This window comes from Corticium candelabrum, chromosome 9, assembly GCF_963422355.1.
Source record: "Corticium candelabrum chromosome 9, ooCorCand1.1, whole genome shotgun sequence".
Taxonomy (NCBI): Eukaryota; Metazoa; Porifera; class Homoscleromorpha; order Homosclerophorida; family Plakinidae; genus Corticium; species Corticium candelabrum.
Genome location: NC_085093.1, coordinates 4,556,362 through 4,578,394, shown reverse-complemented (window position 1 = coordinate 4,578,394; position 22,033 = coordinate 4,556,362). Strand labels below are relative to the sequence as shown.

The 22,033-nt window shown below is 42.1% G+C and overlaps 1 protein-coding gene across 1 annotated transcript; it reads left to right on the top strand.

Annotated features, from left to right (window-relative positions):
* The first annotated feature begins 4,402 nt into the window (after positions 1 to 4,402).
* Positions 4,403 to 4,960, top strand: LOC134184664 (latrophilin receptor-like protein A). Its single transcript, XM_062652411.1, has one exon. The coding sequence runs from the start codon at positions 4,403 to 4,405 to the stop codon at positions 4,958 to 4,960; it is 558 nt and encodes a 185-aa protein (XP_062508395.1).
* Positions 4,961 to 22,033: the final 17,073 nt, after the last annotated feature.

The following is a 22,033-nucleotide window of genomic DNA, read 5'->3' as shown; positions in this document are numbered from 1 at the left end:
CCTTGTCGTACACCATTTCCAACGCCAAAATGTGAAGAACAGTGGTTGTTCCATTTAACTTTCATTTCTTGACATGAATACCACTTGGCAAGAAATTTAACCAAATATACAGGAGCACCTCTATCCAGTAACTTGTTAAACAGACAATAAAAGGAAACTTTATCATATGCTTTTGATAAATCAAGAGGACACACATATACTTCTTTGTTACCATTTGATAGGTAGTAGTCGACAGTCTCCTTCAGAACAAAGGAACAATCAGAAAATCCATGACCTTTTTGAAACCAAATTGTTGTTGACTAGACATTAGCTTACCATGCAACTTGTCACGCATTATTAGTTCCAGTGCTTTTGATATTGTTGACGAAACAGCAATTCCTATGTAATGGTCTGCATCACTGGCATCACCATGTTTATCTTTAATGACTGGAACAACATAAGACTGGGCATTCCACGTCTCAATCCAAACAAGAACAAGAAAGCTTGTGCCATTCATTGACATGCAACTGCCGTTTCCGAGCAAGAGACTGCAAACTCTAGACCTGTAATCAATGCGGCCTCGCGTATCTCTTTACGTATATCAGGTGTCATATAAATTTATTTTCTTGTGATTGGATGTGTGATCTGTTTAGCAGTGAGCAACAAGTGCGAAACTTGGGTTAACGGGGCGAGACGTGAGATTTGGTTTAAATGGCTAATATTTAGAAAATGGGTGAGAGTTGGCAGCCTTAACATACAAAGAATATATTTTCTGAAGATTTTTGCTTACATGTTCTTGTGTGATTGTTGCATTTCTGAGCAACTAAAAATATTATTTCTGTATAGCTACGTTTCCTCCACGAAACCAAATGCCTACTCGCTTACGTTTCTAAATCTAGACAACGCATTGAGTATAGTAAATTTGATAGCCGATTGGAGAGTTACAACATGACGTACAATGTTGTACGCGTTACACACTCGCTGCAGCTCACTACATTTCTGCAATATGCAGCTACGGACTGTCACTATTACGGTACGAACCTTTCTTTAAGCCTATAAATCTATCACTGTAAGCGAAACACGGACATACGGCGTTAGTTGTATACGTTAACATATACAGTACGTGGGCAAAGTCTGAAAAGACACATTAATAACAGTTTCGATCCGAATTTCGGCAAACATTTATCTCACTTTTATTAGAATGTTCTTGCTCTCTGATTTCTACTTGTTGGCATCTCGACAAAAGCTCAAAAAGTGGCGTAATCATGTCTTCTTTCTATTGACGTATCTCGAGCGTACAATTATCTGGAAGTCAAGGCTGTTTGGTATTTCTTGCGGATTCGCAACCTATCAAGATTTTAAAAGAAAGAAATATTTATGTTTATATTGTTCCTAAAAAATCTGCTCAAACTCGTGTACCCTAGAAATTTCAATTAAATCCTTTTTATGGTGTAGTCATCTGATAGCCTTGCCAACCCAGATTTGTTTATTACGACACGAATCACGTGTATTTTTAGCTCAGACAACTCTAATAACTTCTGGATAATTAGTTTCTTTGGTTAGCTACTATCTTCGTCGCTACCACAGAAGTCATAATCTTCATCGGTACCATAATATGGTACCGTCCTCTTGATGTGGGTTACAGCAATTGTTCTCCATGCAGCCACAAACATCAGTGCAAACGACATCATTTGACCGGCAAGAGCATTACTGACTTGCGCCGCCTGTTTTGCAATTGCAACTAGCCATCTCCATTAGGGCTCTCGTCTCTGTTATTTGTCCATCTAATGAAGCTGTATCCAGCCATGAGCACTCGGAATGTGCTTTTGTAATACAATACACGATGTCTCGACTAATTGACTGCACTCGACGATCAACGTCCACTGATGGTGCTTTCTGTTGATTTGTGCTTACAGCGTGCGGTCATTCCATCGTCTCCGGCTATAATCCAAAGAAGTAGGTTGTAGATGTCATTAGGAACTATAACAACTTTCTAGACAGCCACATCTTCAGACTCAGATGGCCATGGCCTAGTGCTCTGCGTTTGCAACAAGATTCCTTTGATAGGCACAGAGCAATGGTAAAGCATTCGAGGAATACCGTATTTATCAACCGTCGATTCCGTCTGTAGCTGTCTAGAAAATCCATACGTTTGCGATTCCAACCCGTCATAAGCCTCTTCTGCCATTTTCACACAAGATGACCACGTGTGATAGCATTGCTGTACACTAAGGCTGACTGTCGACGATCGGTTGGATGTCAAAACTCAATCGCGTTACCGAACCGTACATATGGACGATTTTTCAAACATTGCGATACTTTGCTACTTCTCCAGATATTTGGCTACGAACGGTTTTGAATCGCGCTCTCGTAGATCGCCTACCTTACCTACACGCGCATATCGAGGTCTTTTCAAGTTTTGTATATTACAACATTATAGTATTGCAACGAGAGCGGATGCTGCAAATTACCTCAAATGTCGCAATTTAATGCTAATGTAGTAGCGACAATTTAGAATGAAGCAATAAAGTGTTACACCCTCGGATGATACTTTAGGTTACAAAGCATGCACGTAAGTTAACTGTGTATCTATATTTGAATCTAGTCAGCGAAAAGCGTGAGGCTGGACACAACGTGACATTGACTAGCACGTGGGCCTGTCGACTTCCGACATATACCTCTTGAAAGCATGCAAGGGCATCATCACATCGCTATTAACACTAGCGATAGAAAATGACGCATGCGCTGTAGTCCGATTGTTTGTCCTTGGTTCGTTCCTTGGTCTGGCCAGCAGTCCACAGAAGAACTACTGTAACATTAGCTCCTCGGTTTAATTAAGCTGGGTCACTCGTTATTGCCTATAGAAGGACACTGATGATAAGACAGCTTGGTGTTACGAATACATTAATGTGAGTAGTTGATATTCGCGTTATCGTGTTACTGAGAACAATAGCCGATCTATCTTTGTTTTCTAGCTTGAGAAGATGAACAAATTGCTGCTCTCGTTTACTTTGTTGTTGTTGCTGTTTCCTATCGCACGGGGTCGTGCCACATCCCCGTCACATGCTGCTCGTGACTGGACGACTTTATACCTCAACACAACGAGACACACAACAACAATCAGTCTAGACGGAACACTGGAAACGAATGGTTACGGTGCTAGTGCAGACAAGACTGCATTTGTCGACCACGTAGACTTGCCAGACATTCTGGTAGTCTCCTTACAATATCTATTTACACAGTCGAGTGGAAATGACCATTCTTTGCTCAACTTGGAAGCAATAATCTTGGACTCTGGCAGAAAATGGATTGACACAACGCTTCGCTCTTGTTCTAGAGAAGGCGGTTCAGTGGCGTACATTTCTGTTCGATCTCCAACGTGCCACGTTGTTAACACCAGCATTCAACTGGTCTGTTCAACTTGCAACGGCAAGAATCTGAGAACATGGCACTCGTCACTGCTGCTCAATTGTACAACAAAGTTAACGAACTCTTCAGCAAAATCGGAGTGGTCTGTCGTGTCTTCTACAATAATGTACCACACTAGCTCTAGAGTTTCTGAAAGTTTAGTTGGTGACATCGTTCAAACAACTTGGGACTTAGAAAGTGACTGTTACTTTCCTCTAAGCATCAGAATAGCAAATAGCGCTCAATGTTATTTTGGCTACTCTAAAACTTATTGCATTGAAGTGAAATTCCAAGAAAACCCCTGGGACTCGGAGGAGTTACTATTTTACTTCCGTTAACTCAAACTTAACAGCACAAGACGTTGCCTACGTTCGCTTGGAATGTCATTATGACTGTGAGTTACCAAGCGATATTGAATATTATTATCTAAGTTCCTTAGTAGGAAGGAGGATACCACCAATACAGGACAAAGTTATTATGTGTCCTCATCGCAATGTACACATCTCCGAGAGGGAAAATTGAAGACTTTTTTGATTGAAATTGAAACGCAACGCATCAAAATGTGTCGATGGACAATACTCCAATTCCCATAATTCTGTTGACATGACTAGTGCTTCTGGTCTGGAGCCTTTGCAAAACGTCGCCAATTCCACACCAGACTTATCTTGAGGAGAGCAGTCATACTATAATTTGCAATAGAAACCCAAATTTGTCTTGCGAAAATGTTGTTGCCTTGAAACAGACTGAATTCGCCGTGTTCGACAACGGAAGTATTTATGATCACGTGACTGATGACTACCTCACAGCTGACGAATACGTTTACATCAATGAAACTCTGTTTCGATGCAACGTCTTTTTACACAACTACACCACATTACATAGGGTGTGGAACTACAAAACGCTGCTTATTCTTCTGTCTGCTGTTGCATGCGCTATCACCAGTCTGTGCTGCGTCATCGTCTTTGTGACGTACTGTTTGTTCGCTCAGCTACGAACTTTGCCGAAAATATGTACCATGTGTTATGTCTTCTCTCTTGGATTTACATTTCTGATAGTGTTCGGGGAATTCGAGGCAGTCGATATCATGTGGCTGTGCACATTACTGGGATTTCTTCTCCACAATTTTGCTCTCAGCCATTCTACGGGGTCATCTGTGATTGCAATCAATCTGTTGAGATCATTTGTCATTGTTTCAACGACGTCACCACGACCAGTGACAATAAGTCGAATAAAAACAATAAAGCAAATAGTACTCTACAACATTATTGGATGGGGCATTCCACCTCTTATTTTTGTCACGTGTCTTGTGTTGGATAAGGGCACCAATATAAACATTGATTATGCTACGGAAAAACTTTGTTATTTGCAAGAAAAAGTGGCTGTCCTAGTTGGCTTTATCATACCTGTCTGCATCATAGTGCTCTTCAACTTGGTGACGTTTATTGTTCTGGTGGTGAGCATCCACAGAACCATAAAGGCAACAAAAATGTCCACCTCCAATAGCTGTGACTCAAACACAAAAAGGAAACTGCGCAATTATGCTGGAATATTTTCTTTGTTGGGGCTCACATGAATACTGGCATTGATGGCGTCAATAAAAGATTTAGGCGTGTTGTGGTATCTTTTCTTTGTCATCACTCTGCTGCATGGACCAACTTTGCTAGTGATATTTGCATTGAATAACAGGACTCGACATCTCTACATTTCAATGTTTGAAGACTTTCAACCTTCAAACCAGACGACAGAGAGGACAAAGATGGGAACAGACCGACAAGAAAAAAGGAATGGAAGCCTAGGAGTAGTTGTGACATCAATGTTTCAATTCTGTGTCAACTCTGCTTTCTTGCTTGCAGTAGTAGTATATACTGGATAACTGAACCTGCTGTTTTCGTTCTGATTATCTGGGAATTTAATTATTTGTTTACCGTCATACCCTCAGGCTCTTGGTGATTGCGCTTACTGCTCTTGAGACCTAGCCTCCCAGACTCGGGTAGAGCCAACTAAATTGGCTTCTACCATTACAATTTAATTGGCGCTATACGGGTGTGGGAGGCTGAAGCTACCTGAGACAAATTTGTCCATGTGGTCTGTAAGCCGGACCTCACACTAATCACATCAACAACCACTACCACATGCACACCAACGTTAAGGTCGGCAAACGCCCACTTTTCGTCGGTCACACATACCAAAGAACCGCGAGAGAACTGCAGAGGCACTAGACACTCGAATGTTGTTATTTCTCCATGCAAGCTCGTGCTTCTCTCACTCTATTCGATCATCCGTCCTAAATGTCAATAGTCTTCTGCCATGGTATAGACGCAACAACGATGCATAGGCTGCGTCACATCATACTTAAAAACCGGTAATTGCTCTAGTGATCCATGTCACTGATTGACCTTCCACATTAGTCCAGCACTATACATTGTAAATGCATTGGCAGCGGTCACGGTCATCCTACATACCCTGATAATATAATGTTTATAATATGATACAATCATAGCTATTTCCGTTTACGTGGGCACACACTACGTTTGATGGAAATATCAACGTCACCCTAATAAATAATGTAAATGATCGAGACGTTGACATCACCGTTGCGTTTTGAGCGATGCCGACCATGCCGGTCCAAGATTTCGCTCTTTCTACTAATAAAAGTCACAACGTGTCGTATGCTTCTCTAGATTATTTAATTAAACTCTCCTGCCTTTATCTACGTACTCGACATGCGCCACGTACTTGCAATACCTCCTGATCAACTTGACAAGTCAAGCTGCAGACGGAAGAAAGCAAAATGTTCTGTAGTCCGTAAAAGATACTTGATTGATTAAATAATATACCGACGCCAAATACACTGCGCTGGGCATGACCAGAATTCTGTGCTACAATGACATCCATGCGATTCATAATTGCGTCATCAAGCTAAAGCAACACTCACAATTGGTGTGAAGACTGCCTGATCGCTCTAGAGCAGTACAGAATACAAAGAAAATTTAGAAAATTAAAATTTGTAAAAAGTTAAAATTATTGTAATCAATAAAAAAATTAGAAAGAATTAGAAGGAGAACACTACACAACCGCACTATAGCGTAGTCTTTCCGCCACGTCATACTCACCAAATTCTCGTCCGGAAGCACACTTGTGTGACGCGGCGGAAAGGATCTAGACTTGTCTGACATGCGTGCAGGTGTGACCGTTTCATAAAACATAAATTAATTAATTACCACAAGCTCTATGTAGTGACAGCGGTTGCGCATTTGTACCAGTGGGTGTCTTGAATCGATACAGATGTTTTGTGATGGGTTCATGCAGTGTTGACGACCCGTCTCTGCCATTGAGCTTGAAACTGTCCATTTTACTGCTCTTGCTGCTGCTGTTGTTCACGCTGTCGTTCCTCTGGTCTACTGCGCAAGGTCACGCCACATCATCTTCACAAGATGCTCATGAATGGGCGACATCTGGCCTCAACAGAAAGCAACAGAGATCGGTCAGCACTAACGATAGCGATTCTCTATCGGAAAGCAGTGTTTCCGGTAACCGTCTAGATGTAGCTCTTCCACTTGTCAACATTACAATTGTACATGTACCTCCACCAATTCTAGACAATTTTACAGAATTGTACCCAGTTACAGAGCGGACTGAAAGTATTGATCTTGATCCAGTTCTGTTCAAGGTGCTGACCGCAGATTGGCTACATCGTTTTGCGAACGCTACGCACGCACAACGTCCAAAATGTTGTTCCAGAGACGGTGCAGTGGACGTGATTTAAGTGTCTGTTCGATCTCCAATCGGTGGTGACAACAGCAACTTTCAATTGACCTGCTCAACTTGCAACGACGAGAAGTCCAATAAAACGTGGTACTTACCACCGCTGTTCAACTGTACGGGAGAGCTGGCTAAAATCACTGCAGTAAAGTCAAGAGTGTCAGCAAATGATGGTCAAGGTATGTCAGTAAAGATGTAAGCGTCCTACTGGAAATATACCCGTCAGGCCCTGTGGTACATGAGGCTGTTGTGATTGAGGCTTTTTCTAATGCCACTGTACACGTCTCTGCGAATCACAAATGCAGGCCTGTCTTCGATGTTCTGCAACCCAACACGTCAACGTGCGTTCAAGGGAAATGCAACTATGCCACATCTGTTGGTACTGAGGTGAAAACTATTTCTGGGTATGGCAGCATATTGGAATTGGAGAAAATCACCGATCCCACAGCTGACTGTTACGTTGTCGAAAGCGCTCAAACTATAGTTTGCAATACAAAAGTTCATTTGTCTTGTGACCAGGTTGTTGCTTTGAAGCAGACGGAGTTCTCAGTGTTGGAGGATAGACATAGTTATGATCTCGTGACGGGTGCCTATCTCAAATTTGGAGAATACATTCACATCAATGGAACTGTGCTTCGATGCAATGTCTTCTCACAGAATTGCACCACTATTCATAAGGTGTAGAATGTTAAAATGCTGTCTATTGTTCTATCTACTGTTGCATGCGCTATCACAAGTTTGCGTTGTTTGATTGCCTTTTTGACCTACTGCCTGTTTGCTGAGCTAAGAACTCTACCGGAAATATGCACTATGTGCTATGTCCTGTCTCTTGGTGTTACATTTGTGATATTATTGGTGGGAGCTGATCGAGTTGAAATCAAGTGGTTGTGTACTCTAATAGGATTTCTCTTTCACTACTTTGCTCTCAGCCATTTCACTTGGTCATCAGTGATTGCAGTCAATCTGTTGCGATCATTTGTAATCACTTCAATAACATCATCACATATGAAGACAAGAAAGTCACTAATATTTTACAACATTATTGGATGGGTCATCCCGCTCCTTGTTTGTGTAACGTGCCTTGTGTTAGATAAAGGCAGCAATGTGAACATCGATTACCCTACAGACAAACTCTGCTATTTGCAACCAGAAATATCTCTCTTAGTTGGCTTTGTCGCACCTGTCAGCATCATTGTGCTGTTCAATTTGTTGACTTTCATTGTTCTGGTGGTGAGCATCCACACCACCATGAAGTCGACCTAGATGGCAACCTTAAATAGTCTTGTGTTCAACACAAAAATGAAACTGCGCACTTTTGCTGGAATATTTTCTTTGTTGGGCCTCACGTGGATACTGGCATTGATGGCACCAATAAAGAGTTTGGAAGTATTGTGGTATCTTTTCTTTGTCATCACTCTGCTGCATGGACCAACTTTGCTGATAATATTTGCGTTCAACAACAGAACACGACAACTGTACATTCAAAATTTTGGAAAACTTCTAAACTTTTCCAATATTCAAAATTCTACGAAGAACAAAGATATAAAATCTCTCAGAGTAAGAAGAATAACTCAAGTCTAAATATTCTTGCTAACAGTTTGTCCCAAATATTTAATGATAAGGAGTTCTTTTAACAATCAATAAATGTGAAAAATTTTTCTTTCGCTAAAGGATGTAAACATTGAACAGTAATCTAACAGAACGTAAGCCACTATGGTTATTGGTAGAGAAACAAGTTTGTCTGAATGAAGGACGTGGCTCTGCATACAGTAAACGTCCTAATAAGTATGTCAACAACCATATAACATTTGGCACAACAAAATGACTCCTCTTGTCTACCTACTAATTTCAGGAGCCACGCCCAAAAGCAATAGGAACATGTCCACACAGGAAGTGCTGGTAGGCTCTTTATTGCTCCTCGGATAAGTTTGCTGCTCCTTTGTTAACGAGGTGGGAACTGAGTAAGCAGCCATTATATTTTTAAATAATGTAAGTAATTCAAATGTAAGCATTCACATTGCAACATTGCAACACGTGAAAATCAATGTGGTAGTGTACAGAAATAGCGTTTACACAAGCTCACGCTTTGTTCATCTCTTGCCAGCTCCACGGATAGACAAGTTGTCCCAGCAATAGCAACTTTATGAGATTCATGATATCAAACATTCGGATCAGTGTTGGGCAACCGCTCCACTGCCACAAACTCATCCAACTACACGACTGCCACTGTATTCACAACAAGTTTTAGAAGGGTAAGAAAGTTCGAAGTCAATAATTATTACTTTGAGAAGTAGGTGGATGCTCAATAAACTACATTTAAAAAATTAATCAATTTTGACTGTTTAACCAAGAGCAGATGTGTTACCATGATTGCAGTAGCGTTTTTAACTCAAGCTTAATTCCACCTATTACACGATATCATTACATGTAGCCACTAACCAGTTATGTCACATGATCCATAACTGGAAACTGAAGAGGAATCAACATTCTAATCAATAAGCCATAGATAGGCAACGTGGTAGAAACACTGATTGAGATGCTGATGACCAGATGTAAAGACAAGACACTGAGCCGCAACTACTCATGTACGATAACAACATAAATACAAAATTTAATCGTTGCGTATCAGTCAGCTTACCAGACTAAATAAAAGTAGTACATCGCTACAGTGGGTAAGAGGAAAAAGCAAACTGTAAAAAATAGAGTGCCAACGAACAGCTAGAACACACACAGAATCATTTGGTCACGTTGTGGATTAGAAATATCAACAACGATGCAACCTGATCGACATTGTACTAACACGAGTCAACTCTGTTGCGAAGGACATTCAACTTTTTGCCTAGAAGAAAACAAGTTAATCCTCTGTGTGTGTGTGTGTGTGTGTGTGTGTGTGTGTGTGTGTGTGTGTGTGTGTGTGTGTGTGTGTGTGTGTGTGTGTGTGTGTGATTGCAGTTATCGACAACGTAGATTTGCCAGACAGTCTTCTAGTCTCTTTCCAATTCCTAATTACACAGACCAGTGGAAATGACCATTTTTGCTCAAGTTGGAAGAAATAATGTTGGAGTCTGGCCTGAAGAAGATCGACACAACGCTTTGCTCTTGCTCTAGAGAAGAGGGTTCAGTGGCGTACATTTCTATTCGATCTCCAGAGAGCCACGTTGTTAATACCATCATTCAACTGGACTGTTCGACTCGCAACGGCGAAAAGCTGAAAACGTTGCCATCGTCACTGCTGCTCAATTGTAGGAGAAAGTTAAACAACTCTTCAGCAACGTCTAGGTCTGTCGTGTCTTCTACAATAATATACCCCGTTAAGTGTGAAGTTACTGTAAGATTAGTTGGTGACGTCATTCAAACAACTTGGGACTGTTTGGAAAGTGACTGTTCCTTTCTTCTACCCATCACAATAGGAGATGGAGCTCAATGTTATGTACAATATTATCATCAATATTGCATTAAAGAGAAATGCCAAGAAAAACCGTGGGACTTGGATGACCTACTGAACACTTCCGTTAACTCAAACCTAACAGCACAGGACGTTTCCTACGTTCGCTTGAAATGTCATCATCACTGTTTGCGTGGAAAAAATTATATAAGTCCCTTAGTAGGAAGGAGGACATCTCAAATCCTGGCTACAGTTATGTGTCCTCATAGCAATGTACACCTATCAAAGAGGGAAAATTGCAGACATTTTTACGATGTGCAACGCAACGCATCAATATGTGCCGATGGGCAATGCTACAATTCCAATAATTCTGTTGACATGACAAGTGCTTCTGGACTTGAGCCTTTGTTGCAAAACGTCGGTAATTCCACAGCAGACTGTTACGTTGAGCAAAGCAGTCATACTATAATTTTGCAATAGAAACCCAAATTTGTCTTGCGAGAATGTTGCTGCCTTGAAACAGACCGAATTCGCCGTGTTCGACAACGGAAGCATTTATGACCACGTGACTGATGACTACCTCACAGCTGACGAATACGTTTACATCAATGGAACTCTGTTTCGATGCAACGTTTTCTTACCGAATTACACCACAATTCACAGGGTGTGGAACTGCAAATCTTTGCCTATTCTTCTGTCTGCTTTGCATGCGCTATCACCTGTCTGTGCTGCTTCATCGTCTTTGTGACGTACTGTTTGTTCGCTGAGCTACGAACTTTGCCAGGAATATGTACCATGTGTTATGTCTTCTCTCTGGCTGTTACATTTCTGCTAGTGTTCGGGGAATTCAAGGCAGTCGAAATCAAGTGGCTTTGCACATTACTGGCATTTCTGCTCCACTACTTTGCTCTCAGCCATTTTACGTGGTCATCTGTGATTGCAATCAATCTGTTGAGGACATTTGTAACTACTTCAACAACGTCACCACGATCAGTGACAATAATAATTAAAATCGAATAAAAACTATAAAGCAAATAGTACTCTACAACGTTATTGGATGGGGTATTCCACTTCTTGTTTGTGTTTAAAAGCACCAACGTAAACATTGACTATGATACAGACAAACTCTGCTATTTGCAAGAAAATGTGGCTGTCCTAGTTGGCTTTATCACACTGTCTGTATTATAATCCTGTTCAAGTCGGTGACGTTTATTGTTCTGGTGGTGAGCATCCACAGAACCATAAAGGCAACCAAAATGGCCACTCCCAATAGTCGTGACTCAAACACGAAAACGAAACTGCGCACTTATGCTGGAATATCTTCTTTGTTGGGGCTCACATGGATACTGGCATTGATGACGTCAATAAAAAAGATTTAGACGTGTTGTGGTATCTTTTCTTTGTCATCACTCTGCTGCATGGACTAACTTAGCTAGTGATATTTGTATTGAATAACAGGACTCAACATCTCTACATTTCAATGTTTGGAAGACTTTCAATCTCCACATCAGAGGACAGAGAGAACAAAGATGGGAACCCACCGACAAGAAAAGAAGGAATGGAAGCCCAGAAGTAAATGTAAGATCGATGTTTCAATTCTGTGCCAACTTTGCTTTCTGCTTGTAGCAGTAGTAGCTATTGGTTCACTGAGCCTGCTGTTTTCGTTCTGATTATCTGGAAATTTAATTATTTGTTTACCGTCATATCCTCAGGCTCTTTGTAATTGTGCTTACCGCTCATGAGATTTAGCCTCCCAGAACCGTGTAGCGCCAACTAGAATTGGCCTCTACGATTTTAATTTAATAGGCGCTACACGGGTCTGGAAGGCCGAGGCTATCGGAGTCAAATTCGTCCATGTGATCCGTAAACCGGACCTCACTCTAATCATAGCAGCAACCACTACCACATGCACAGGAACACTAACGTCGGCAAACGCCCACTTTCCGTCGGTCACATATACCAAACAACCACAAGAGAACTGAAGAGACACTAGACACTCGATTGTTGTTATTTGCTCCATGCAAGAACGTGTTTCTCTCACTTCATTCGATTATCCGTGCTAAATGTCAATCGCACTCAGCAATGATGTAAACGCAACAACGAAGCATACACTGCGTCACATCATACTTATAAACCGGTAGTTGCTCCAGTGCGTGATCCACGTCACTGATTGATCTTCCACCTCTTATTCTAACACTAGATATACATTGTAAATGCACTGGCAGCGGTCACGGTCATCCTACATATCCTAATAATATATAATGCTTATGATCAATGATACAATCATTGATATTTCCGTTTATGTGGGCACACACTACGTTTGATGCAAGGGTCAGCGTCACTAATAAATAGTGTGAATGATCGAGACTTTTGACATCCACGTTGCGTTTAGAGCAATGCCGACCACGCTGGTCCAAGATTTCGCTCTTTCTACCAGTACAAAGTCACAACGTCTCAAAAGCTTCTCTAGATTAATTAATTGGACTCACCTGCCTTTATCTACGTACTACCCATGCGCGACGTACTTGGAATACTTCCTGATCCACTTGACAAGTCAAGTTACAGAAGGAAGAAAGCATTATGTGCTGCAGTACATGAAAGATCCTTAATATATCGACGCCAAATAGACTGCAGTGGACAAGACCTAAATTCTGTGCTAGAATGACATCCACACGAGGCGTCATCAAGCAGAACAAACGCTCACAATTGGTGTGAACACTTCCCGATCACCTTAGAGCAGTACAGTATACTAACAAAATTTAGAAAATTAAAATTTGTAAAAAAAGTTAAAAATATTGTAATTCTTTCGAAAATCCGCCAAACGCCAAATTTCTGTTGAAGACAACACTAGTGATTTTTACAACACCGCAGCCATTCAGCCACGCACACCAAAAATTCAAGCTGTCAGACTGCAGAAGTACTATACAGAAACACTGTGGAAAAGGCAAAATGTTACAAATCAAGTACATCTACACCTTCGCTCCTAAAACGTCTGGTTGTTGGTGGGGAAACATACACGTGCAAATGTAAACTATAGGCGTTGTTTCTATGTGCTAAACTCGTAAACAAAGGGCTAAACACCATGTACAGGACGGTCGCCCAATGGCCGAATTCTCGCTACCAAACAAAGAGAGGTGGAGCCTCATGATGACATCACGTTTGTCTATTAGTCAGTAATGACACCACTTCTCGTCTATTGATCGAAATAGCTTCATTTGCATCTGCGCTGATCAAGTCTAGATACGGTCGTACGATCGATCCTACCTTGAATGATTGCTATACCCTTAGCCCGGATATCGGGGACTCGGGTAATTAGGAAAAATAGGCGAACACTACAACCGCACTCTCGCGCAGCCATTGGTGCGCCATTTCTGCCAAAACAAGTGCCTAGTGACTACTGCTCATCGGCACGTGCATAGTGACTTTTGGGCGTGGTCTAAGCGTGCCGTTTCTATCACCAGTGTGTGTTGTTTGATCGCCTTCGTTACCTACTGCCTGTTTGCTGAGCTAAGAACTTTACCGGGAATATGCACTATGTGTTATGTTCTCTCTCTTGGTGTTACATTTGTGATATTATTGGTTGGGAGCTGATCGAGTTGAAATCAAGTGATTGTGCAATCTAATAGGATTTCTCCTTCCATACTCTGCTCTCAGCCATTTCACTTGGTCATCAATGATTGCAGTCAATCTGTTGCGATCACTTGTAATCACTTCAATAACATCATCACATATGAAGACCAGAAAGTCACTAATATTTTACAACACTATGGGATGGGGCATCCCGCTCCTTGTTTGTGTGACATGCCTTGTGTTAGATATAGGAAGCAATGTGAACCTCGATTATGCTACGGACAAAGTCTGCCATTTGCAAGCAGAAACATCTCTCTTAGTTGGCTTTGTCGCACCTGTCAGCATCATTGTGCTGTTCAACTTGTTGACTTTCATTGTTCTGGTGGTGAGCATCCACACCACCATGAAGTCGACCTAGGTGGCAACCTTAAATAGTCTTGTGTCCAACACGAAAATGAAACTCCGCACTTTTGCTGGAATATTTTCTTTGTTTTGCATCACTTGGATACTGGCATTGATGGTATCAATAAAGAGTTTGGAAGTGTTGTGGTATCTTTTCTTTGTCATAACTCTGCTGCATGGACCAACTTTGCTGATAATATTTGTGTTCAACAACAGAACACGACAACTATACATTCAAAAATTTGGAAAACTTCTGAACTTTTCCAAGACTACAAATTCTACGAAGTATAAAGATATAAAAGTCTCTCACAGTAAGGAAAATAACTCAATTCTAAATATCCTTGTTAACAGTTTGTCCAAAATATTTCATGATAAGGAGTCCTTTCAACAATCAATAAATGTGAACAATTTTGCTTTCGCTAAAGGATGTAAACAATGAACAGTGACCTAACGTAATGCCAGCCACTATGGTTATTGGTATAGAAACAAGTTTGACTGAATGAAGCACGTGACACTGCATACAGTGATGTCAATTGTAAACGTCCTGATAAGTATATCAACAACAACACAGCATTTGGCACAACATAATGTCTCCTCTTGTCCAACTACTAATTTTAGGAGACAAGCCAAACAGCAATACCAACATGTTCACACAAGAATTACTGGTAGGCTCTTTATCGCTACTCAGATAAGTTTGCTGCTCCATTGTTAAGCAGGTGGGAAAAGAGTGAGCCGCCATTACATTTTTAAATAAATAATTCTAATGTAAGCATTCACATTACAACATTACAACACGTAAAAATCAATGAGGTAGCGTACAGTAATAACGTTTACACAAGCTCACGCTTTGCTCAAATCTTTCCAGCTCCACGGATAAACAAGTTGTCCCACTAATGGTAACTTCACGAGATTCTTGATATCAACCATTTGAATCGGTGCTAGGCAACCGCTCTACTGCCACAAACTCATCCAACTACACGACTGCCTCTGTATTCAAAACAAGTCTTAGAAGGGTAGGACAGCACAAAGTCAATAATTATTACTTTGAGAAGTAGGTGGATGCTCGATAAACTACATTTTAAAATTAATTTAAAAATTAAAAAAATTTAAAAATTAAGATAATTAATGGATAAAAATGTTTCTAAATTTTAAAACTGTACGTATATTAATTTACTTAGCAAACATATTATTCATTATTTTTAATTTTTATTCTAAATTAATGTTACATTCGTTAATAAATCTATTTACGCACATTAATGGATGTAAATGTAATTATTAGCAATTAAAAATATTAGAAATTAATGAATAAAATATTTATAAAATTTTGTACATTCTCTGCTGCCCTGCATCATTTCTGTTCTTTCCATCTTGAACATAGTAATTATATTGATTTCTTCTAGTAGCTATCAGCCGCCCTAAAACAAAGTGGTGTGTGACACATCAGAAAGACGCAATGACTATTTCGTAGCAATCACTCATACATACCGACTGTTAATTAGAATATTCAGACGGTTAAATAATAGTAGGGCACTACAGCCGGTCATGAACAGCATAAATAACTTCAACAGGCCTTTCATACCCCAAGTGACCAGAGTGATACTGGCGAATATAATTTTTAGAAATATAATCTCTGTCACGTGACTATTTGTTTGTGGCACAAAAATATGAAGTCCGTGAAATTTTAATAATGAAGACATTAGAAAGGGTACAGTGTTAAAAGCTGCAAGAGCAAATTGGAGATCATCATTAAAGTCATCAGGTTGATGATTCGAGAAGTTCACAGGAGAGCCGTCTTCATCGAATTCTCTGAGACTGTAAGTAGGGTAGTTATTGGACCCATTGTCATAGTAAATATATACAGTGCGCTGGTTCTTTATAGGAAGCACTGATTGACTATCGAAAACGAAAAATGGAAGCTGGCCTCCTTCACAAACCATCACGTGATCTGAAACTTGCCCCATGACACGTGACCACGACAATTCTTCACAATTGTCGATGTGCGATGCACATTCTTCGATTAAAAGGCAGCTATCACATAAATAGAACAATTATTGATATCTTTGTTCCATCACAACGTGTGCTGACATAAATAAGGCGATAATATTTTAGAAAGAGCAGCAGCAAAGTTTCTATGTTTAATACTGTAATATCCGTTCCAAGATACGGGTTGAATTGTAAAGTAAATCACTACAGACTAAGTACAAACCGAGAAAACACGAGGTAATTACTTGACACCCTTTTTCTAACGTACGCTACTCGTTCCAAAGTGTACTGTACATTACATCTCCCTTTTTCTCAAAGCGCCAACACAACACAACAGTTCAAAACACCGTCACGAGACATAGTCTATTCGCCAGGCCGGAGGGCGTACTTCTCGTCCACATCTCGTAGTCGTCGGGGGCACTTGAACCTGGGGTTGTCTCACTTGAACCCGGGGTTGGCGACATCTTCACCTCCGGCAACGACATTTTCTGGCAATCTTTCTTCATCTTGAAACGTTGTATCGATATCCGCTGGCCAACTATCCCATTGACGTTTAAGAGTAGAATGACGACGGAATTTCAACTGATGACGGTTCCTTCAGATTACTGATCCTCCTGGTAGGACCGCCTGGTATGACCTTCCACTTATTTGCCTCTTGACTTGTCCTGGTGTTCGCCATTGTTTCTGGTCTGCATTCCATACAAGAACATGATCTCCTGGAAGTAGCTGTGGGAGAGTACGAACGCCTCGATGTCGGTTGTAAGTTGATGCTTGATCTGGTTTGCTTTGAATGTCTCGAGACACGACAGCATCTCTGTATATCGTGACTGGCTGTAGATGGCCCGGAGCAGACGGTAACGTGTTGCGCAATCGGCGCCCTATCAGCAATTGAGCTGGCGTGATCCCTGTGCTGCTAAGAGGTGTCGTTCGATACGCCAGTAAGGCCAGGTGTGGATCTTCCCGAGTTACCGCAGTTTTCTTCAGAATATCTTTAATCGTTTGCACCGTGTGTTCCGCTAGCCCATTCCCTTGGGGGTGCGTACCGTGGAGACGATGTAGTGTGCTTAAATCCGTAACGACGGGAGAACTGGCGAAATTTTTCATAGGCAAACTGCCGTCCGTTATCCCTGACAACAACCTGCGGTATTCCATTTCTGGAGAATATCCCTTTTAGACTTTCAATAACGGTTGCAGCTTTTAAACCGGATAGACGTTGCAGTTCTGGAAATCGCCAGTAGTAGTCGACCACGAGTAAATAATTGCAATTCTCAATTAAAAACAAGTCCATTGCGGTTTGCTCCCACGGACGACCGGGCAATGTTGACGATTGAAGAGGGTCCTTGCGCTGCTGTTTTTGGTACTGGCGCATGCTTCACATTTGAAACTGCTTGTTCTAGTTGACTGTTCATCTCCGGCCACCAAACAACTTCACGAGTTCGCGTTTTGGTTTTGACGATGCCCAAGTGACGTTCATGCGCGAGATTGATAACGTGGCTGCGGAAGGATTTTGGAATCACTATTTGAGAACCTCATAAGATTAATTCATCTATTTGATATAGGAGGTGTCGACTGTCCCAAAATGGTGTTATGAGTTCTGGTAGCTGTACTTTGTACGAAGGCCATTCTGATTGCACCATGAGCAAAAGAGATGAGAGCTGAGGATCGTGCCTTGTCTTCTCCTTAATACGCTGCAGCATTTCGTCTGAAACAGGCCATGATATTTTGACTCCAAACACGTACTCCCCAAAAGTATCGTCCGGAACCCCGACTTCCACTCTGCTACGGGACAAGGCTTCTGCGACGATAAGTTGTTTCCCCGGCACATATACGAAATTGTAGTAATACTGCATCATTCGGAGGCGCAGACGTTGCAAACGGAGCGGGCACTGATCCAAGCTCTGAATATTCATAATTGACAACAAAGGCTTATGATCAGTGTCGACCTGAAAGGCGTGTCACGACCAAAGAGGTAACATCGAGATGTCTCACAAGACCATGCCATTACCAGCGCCTTCTTCTCGATTTGTGAGTACCGCTGTTCGGTGGTGGTTAGCGATCGAGAAACGTAGTAAATTGGCGCTCTACGGCCATCTTCCTGAACCTGGAGAAGTACCCCTCCAGTACCCCTCCAATACCCCTCCACAATGCGTCTGCTGATACAATTGTAGGAGCGTCTTGGGAATAGAACGATAAAACTGGAGTATCTGTGGCCATCTTCTGAAGTTGCAGGCAAGACTCCTCTTGGACAGATGTCCAACACCAAGCGACGTCCTCTTTCATTAAGTCCCTCAGAGGACCGGCTATCTGTGAGTACTCCGGTAAAAACTTGGTCAAGTACGTTACCATCCCCTGGAATCTACGGAGGTCTTCCTTGTCGCAAGGAGGCGTCATGTCTGTGATGGCACGAACTTTGTTGTCATCTGCCTTAACCCTGTCTGCTGTCAGTACATGACCAAAGAACTTGACTTGCTGTTTGAGAAAAATGCATTTCGAGAGATTAAACTTGACTCCTTGATCTCTACATTGATTCAATACTTCCCTCAGTCGAGTATCGTGTTCTTCTTTTGTCAAACCCCAGACGAGGATGTCATCGATATAACACTCTGCACCCGCTTGCCCAGCCAAAATGTGTTGCCTTGCACGGTGGAATACCTCAGGGCCTGACGTGATGCCGAATGGCAAGCGTTTAAAGCGGTAACGACCAAAGGGAGAAATAAAGGTGGTCATTGACGAGAAGTCCTCGGGCAAGGGGATTTTTGGTAAAATCCGGATGCCGCATCTAATGTAGAGAAATACTTAGCGCCGTGTGGAGAGACGCAAACAGCTGGTCTGCTGTAGGCAGCTGAAATTGCTCTCTTTGAACTGAATGGTTCAGTCATGTCAAGTCCACACAGATTCTGACGCTGCCACAGATTCTGACGCTGCCATTCTTCTTGAGCACAGGGACCATGGGACTCACCCATGCGTGGGTTCTGTGACCTCTTCAATATCTCCAGACTCGGCCATCCGCTGCAGCTCTGCTTTAACTTGGTCAAGAAGAGGATACGGTATCCTACGCGGGGTATTCGCTGCATATGCTGTAGAATCTTTCTTCACCTGAATGGTGTAAGGATAGCGCTTCATATACCCAATGCCTGTAAACACATCAATCTAATCTCGTGCCACTGAGTTTTCGGCTACTTTGGAAACATCAGAATTTTCGGGCGCTTCTTAATCAGACCTAGATCCTGACACGATTTCAATCCCAGCAGTGGCTCAGCCGCCAACGGTACTACAAAAAATCGAAGGTACCTGGCACCACCTTTCTCAGGAGCAACTTGACAAATTTATTGTCCATCAACTGGTAGGGTGCTTGACGATCCGTATGTTAACAATTTTGTCTCAGTCTTCTTCAGTGCTGGCCGTTGACTGAGTCTTCGGTATGTCTCTCTACGTAAGATGTTTGTCTGTGCTCCAGTATTTAGTTTATACTGAACTGATGTTCGACATGTCATGAGAGACGTTGTCCAACCCGCATCATTGTCCATAGCACACAGAAAGAAAGTGGAAGATTTTACGGAATCATGGCTGCTAGTGACACTCTTGATTTCTGAATTTGTTTGTTGTAACATCTCAATTATAGTACTTGCGAAGGTGTCTACTGTATGAATTTTTCGGGAATTATTGCGACATATAGTAGCGAAATGGCCCCGCCCTTTACAATTGTGGCATACGTTCCCTGTTGCTGGGCAATGTCCTTGACTTTGAAAACAGCCACAACGTGAGCACGCGCACGGGTCTCCATGATTTCAGGAAGGTGGCTGACGTGCAGACTGCTGAGCTTGCTTGGGACGAGCCGCGACGGCCTCGTCGCCACGATAGTTGTCTCCTTCTATGACTCTAAGCTGCTTTTGCGACGACTCTGCGGCGCGCAGATGCTAATGGCCTTTTCTAAGTCCAGTCCAGTAGTTCTTAGAAGTCTCTCTGTAAGACGAGTGTCCGCCACTTCGCATGCCATACGGTCTCTGATGAGAGAGTCCTTCGATGTCGCGAACTCGCACGTACGCGAGAGAATGCGGAGGTCTGTAACATACTGATCGACTGTCTCGTCTGGTTTCTGATTCCGGGTGAAGAACTGGTGACGTTGGTATGTGATATTCGGTTTTGGTACGAAATGATTATGAAACTTTTGTAGTACCGCTGGGAAACTCGTGTGCTCCTCCTCCGTCAGAGTGAATGTATTGTAGATCTCGATGCCTTTGGATCCAAGCGCATGAAGGAGAGAGATTTTTACCTTGTCAGTAGATTCCTGTCGACCGGATGCATCTAGGTAGATTTCAAAGCGTTGGCGCCATCTTTTCCACTCAATGGCTGGGTTGCCGCTAAAATCCATCGGGGTTGGCAACGGTAACTGCTGAGAAGCCATCTCCTGTCACCATGTAACATCCGTTCCAAGCTACGGGTTGTATTGTAAGTAAATCACTACAGAATAAGTACAGACCGAGAAGACATGAGGTAATTACTTGACACCCTTTTTCTAACGTACGCTACCCATTGCCAAGCGTACTGTACATTACAAATACCTGGTTTGCTGGTCTGATTAGACGGCAAGAATACGTTATGATGATACAGAGTGGACATGTCCACATGTTTATCCAGCTTCATGAATAGACTAAGTATCTTAGCAATGATAAGTTCATTGGCAATTGAAGAGTCTAGATGTGTTCTGAATGTCCTGTGTAAGAAATTCTTACCACGAGTATTGCCATGGGTAGGGGAACCCCCTTTTATTAATTAATTACCTAGACCTGCTACTGCAACTTCAACTTACCAGACGCGCACGTAACCAAAGAGTCCACGTATACGCATTTAGAACATGATGTCATTCATTCCCAACAACACTTCCATGCAACGGCGACGTGCACGAGAAGTAGCGAAGCGTGGGTATTAGCGAGGGAGTTACTTTTGGGAAACATGCTCGCGTATACTATATATTCGCATCTACTCCGTCACTTGTCATTTCATCAGGCAGCTCATTGCGCGCTATTGTGTTTATCCGACGTGAAATACTGATATGTGGAAGTTGACTTGTTTTCTATTTGCTCTTATTCTCTCCATCTTTTGGTGCAACGGAGACTCGAGCTCTGAAGCTACTGTATGTCCAGACATGAAGGGAGAACCGGTCAGTTAGCAGACGAGTCTTGTTCAGTGATACGACTATTGATGCACTGGAAATTTTGATGCAGGGGGTTCCTGGCGTGCCCGGTCCACCGGGAATTCGAGTAAGGCTTGCTGCTCACGTATAATATCGTTTACTTGATTACAAAACGGCAATTTTTTTGTTTTATTTTTATTTGAATAACAGTTTGTGTCCATGCGTGCGTTCGTGCGTGCGTGCGTGCGTGTGAATGAGTGTGAGTTTGCAAGTATGATGTTGTGCGTACTTTTGAGTTTGGTTGGTAATAGTTGAAGGGGTGTGATTTGTGTGTGTGTGTGTGTGTGTGTGTGTGTGTGTGTGTGTGTGTGTCTGTGTGTGTGTGAGTGTGTGTGTGTGCGTGTGTGTGT

Coding starts and splice junctions, on each gene's coding strand:
- LOC134184664 (XM_062652411.1), top strand. CDS start 4,403: ATGTGTTATGTCTTCTCTCTTGGATTTACATTTCTGATAGTGTTCGGG.